General features: G+C 43.0%; 1 protein-coding gene across 1 annotated transcript in view; it reads left to right on the plus strand.

Annotated features, from left to right (window-relative positions):
• Nucleotides 1–2,771, plus strand: part of ARGFX (arginine-fifty homeobox) — a gene marked incomplete at its 3' end in the record, with an annotated part of 11,847 nt that extends 9,076 nt beyond the window's left edge. Inside the window, exons 3-4 of the mRNA XM_017508133.2 lie at nucleotides 1,237–1,385; nucleotides 2,337–2,771. Coding sequence (XP_017363622.2) covers nucleotides 1,237–1,385; nucleotides 2,337–2,771 — 584 coding nt within the window. The remainder of the gene's footprint in view (nucleotides 1–1,236; nucleotides 1,386–2,336) is intronic.
• Between the last annotated feature and the right edge of the window lie 5 nt (nucleotides 2,772–2,776).

Consider the following 2,776-nt stretch of genomic DNA (forward strand, 5'->3'; position numbering starts at 1 on the left):
AAAAAAAAAAAAAAATGCTGCAATTACAGGCATGAGCCACCACACCTGGCCAATAATTTCAATTTTTAAGAAAAAACACTTTTCCTTTTCGTTGCCATTTTAAAAAAACTATACTTCTTCAATCTTCTACACACACACACACACACACACACACACACACATATATATTTTTGCAGTTCTGCTAGAGAGCTTCTACACATATTTATTTTTATTTTATTTTGAGACAGAGTCTCACTCTGTCACCCATGCTGACACATGACTGTGCAGTGACACAATCATGGTTCACTACAGCCTCAGCCTCCCAGGCTCAAGCAATCCTCCCACCTCAGCCTCAAGAATAGTTGGGACCACAGGCACATGCAACCATGCCTAGCTAATTTTTAAATTTTTCATTCAGATAGGGTCTTCCTACATTTTCCAGGCTGGTCTCAAACACCTCCACTCATGTGATCCTCTTTCCTTAGCCTCCCATAAGTGCTGAGATTACAGATGTAAGCACATCATGCTGACCACATTTGATTTCTTATGATCTTTTCACCGAAGTAGTGAATAGAGCCTCAGAAATCCCATAAAAGAAAAAGCCCTACCAGGCATGGTAGAGAGAGAGAGAGAAAGAGAGTGAGAGCACCTATTTGCCAGACAAGTTGGACTAGGTTCCTGAATAAATAAATGAAGAGAGGAAACCCATTTTGAAGAGTGGGTTATATTCAGGTGCAAAGACATGGGGTTTATTCCTAGTTTCTTCTATTTCATAATTTTTTTTTTTAATTTTGGCTAGCTCTTGCACAGAATATTCCTAGTTTCTAGAAAAACGAAAGTGTGGAAAAGATGAGAAGACGGAAGCTACTATCTACTTTCTTGAGGTTAGGTAGGGTAGAAAGACTGAGTAACACAGAAAAAAAGTAAAACAGAAAGCTTTTCAGTGCAGGTGGGCAAACTGAAAATCAAGGGAGCCAGCTTCCAGAGTGAACAGACTGAATGCAGAGAAAATTGAAAAGGTAACTGATGTCCTATCAGGGACAAAATCTCAGAAAGCAGAGAACAGAGCGTGGTTACCCAGGGCTCAGCCATTCATACTCAAGACTTGGAATCTGCATTTTCTGGATCCTAATCCTGGCTGGAGGAAAGGCATGGGAGATTCACAGTGGTGATTTGTTTTTTGTTATTTGTTTTCTTGGTTGGGGGAGAGATCGGTAATGTAAATGTAACCACCCCTTCTTTATCTCTGCCCTGAAGCAACATGGAGAAGGCATCAAGAACGTACTTCATTCACCCGCGAACAGTATCAAGAGCTAGAAGCTCTGTTTCGTGAGACCATGTTCCCAGATAGAAATCGTCAGGAGAAACTAGCTTTGAAACTTGACCTACCAGAATCAACAATAAAGGTCTGATCCCTGAGGTGTCCTTGATACCCCTATCCAAGCCACATTCACCTGTCCAGCCTCGAAATTCCCCACCATGCACCATGCCCCACAATAATATTCTATTTATTGAGTACCTACTGAAACAGTACTAAACTGGGGGCATCGCAAACACTGGCCTCAATTTCATGCAGTTTGAAAGACGAGAAAAAATGAGGTTCAGAGGCAGAGTGACTGGGCCACAGAGATAATAAGTAGTGTTGCTAGAATTAAAACTCCAGGAATCTTGTTTTTAACACTGTACTATAGAGTTCAAACAGGAGAAAGCCTCTCATCCAGACAGACTCCTCACTGAGCGTCTTTTCAAAGCAAAGGCCTGCCATCTGTTTATTCATAATGCTACCAACAAACAATACTCCCTCTAACCTCTGAGCCTGCTTAAGCCCATAACATTTTTCTTGTACTTTTTTCTTTTTTTCTTTTTGAGATGGGATCTCACTATGTTGCCCAGGCCGGTCTCAAACTCCTGAGCTCAAGTGATCCTCTTGCCTCAGACTCTGTGCTGAGATTACAGGCGTGAGCCACCATGACGGGCCATACATTTTTATTGGAGTATTTTTCATAGTAGAGACCTCCTAAAATAATCCTTGAAAATCCTTCAGTTCATATTCTTCACCTATCCCTAGATCCTAGATCCCTGAACTAGCCTCTCTTCTCGAGTTCATGACCCTGTCTCTGAACCCCCAGCACAAACTCTGAAACACACCCCCTTTCTTCCTTCCTGGGGTCCCAGACCTGATCTTTGTCGTCCCTCCTATTGACTCCAGTCATGCCCATCACTGCTCTTGCAGAACACAGTGTCACGGTGAATTGAAGAGGACATGAAGATTATAATCTGGCTGTTTTCATTCAGGAGAAGCCTCAAATGCCTTCTCTAAGAACAGACCATCATCTCCCTTCTTCCTCCACTCCCAGGTTTGGTTCAGGAACCGGCGATTCAAACAGAAAAAGCAGCAGCAGCAGCAGCAGCAGCAACAGCAGCAGCAGCGACAGCAGCAGCAATCAGCAATGCTACCAAACCAGATTCTTCAATCCAAGAAGGATGTGCCCACCTTCCTGAGAACATCTATCATTTCTTATGCTTTTTCTCCTGTGGTTTCAGATTTCTACAGCTCCCTTCCACCTCAGCCCTTAGGCCCTTCCAATTGGGCATGGAACTCTACCTTCACTGAGAGTCTCACAAGTGATTTCCAAATGCAAGATACTCAGTGGGAGAAGCTGGTAGCCTCAGTTCCTGCTTTGTACTCTGATGCCTATGACATATCCCAAGTCATAGAACTGTATGATCTTCCTGATGAGAATGAGATAACCAGCTCTTCTTTCCACTGTCTGTATCAGTACCTCTCACCCACAAA

Source organism: Cebus imitator, unplaced genomic scaffold, assembly GCF_001604975.1.
Source record: "Cebus imitator isolate Cc_AM_T3 unplaced genomic scaffold, Cebus_imitator-1.0 Scaffold387, whole genome shotgun sequence".
Lineage (NCBI taxonomy): Eukaryota > Metazoa > Chordata > Mammalia > Primates > Cebidae > Cebus > Cebus imitator.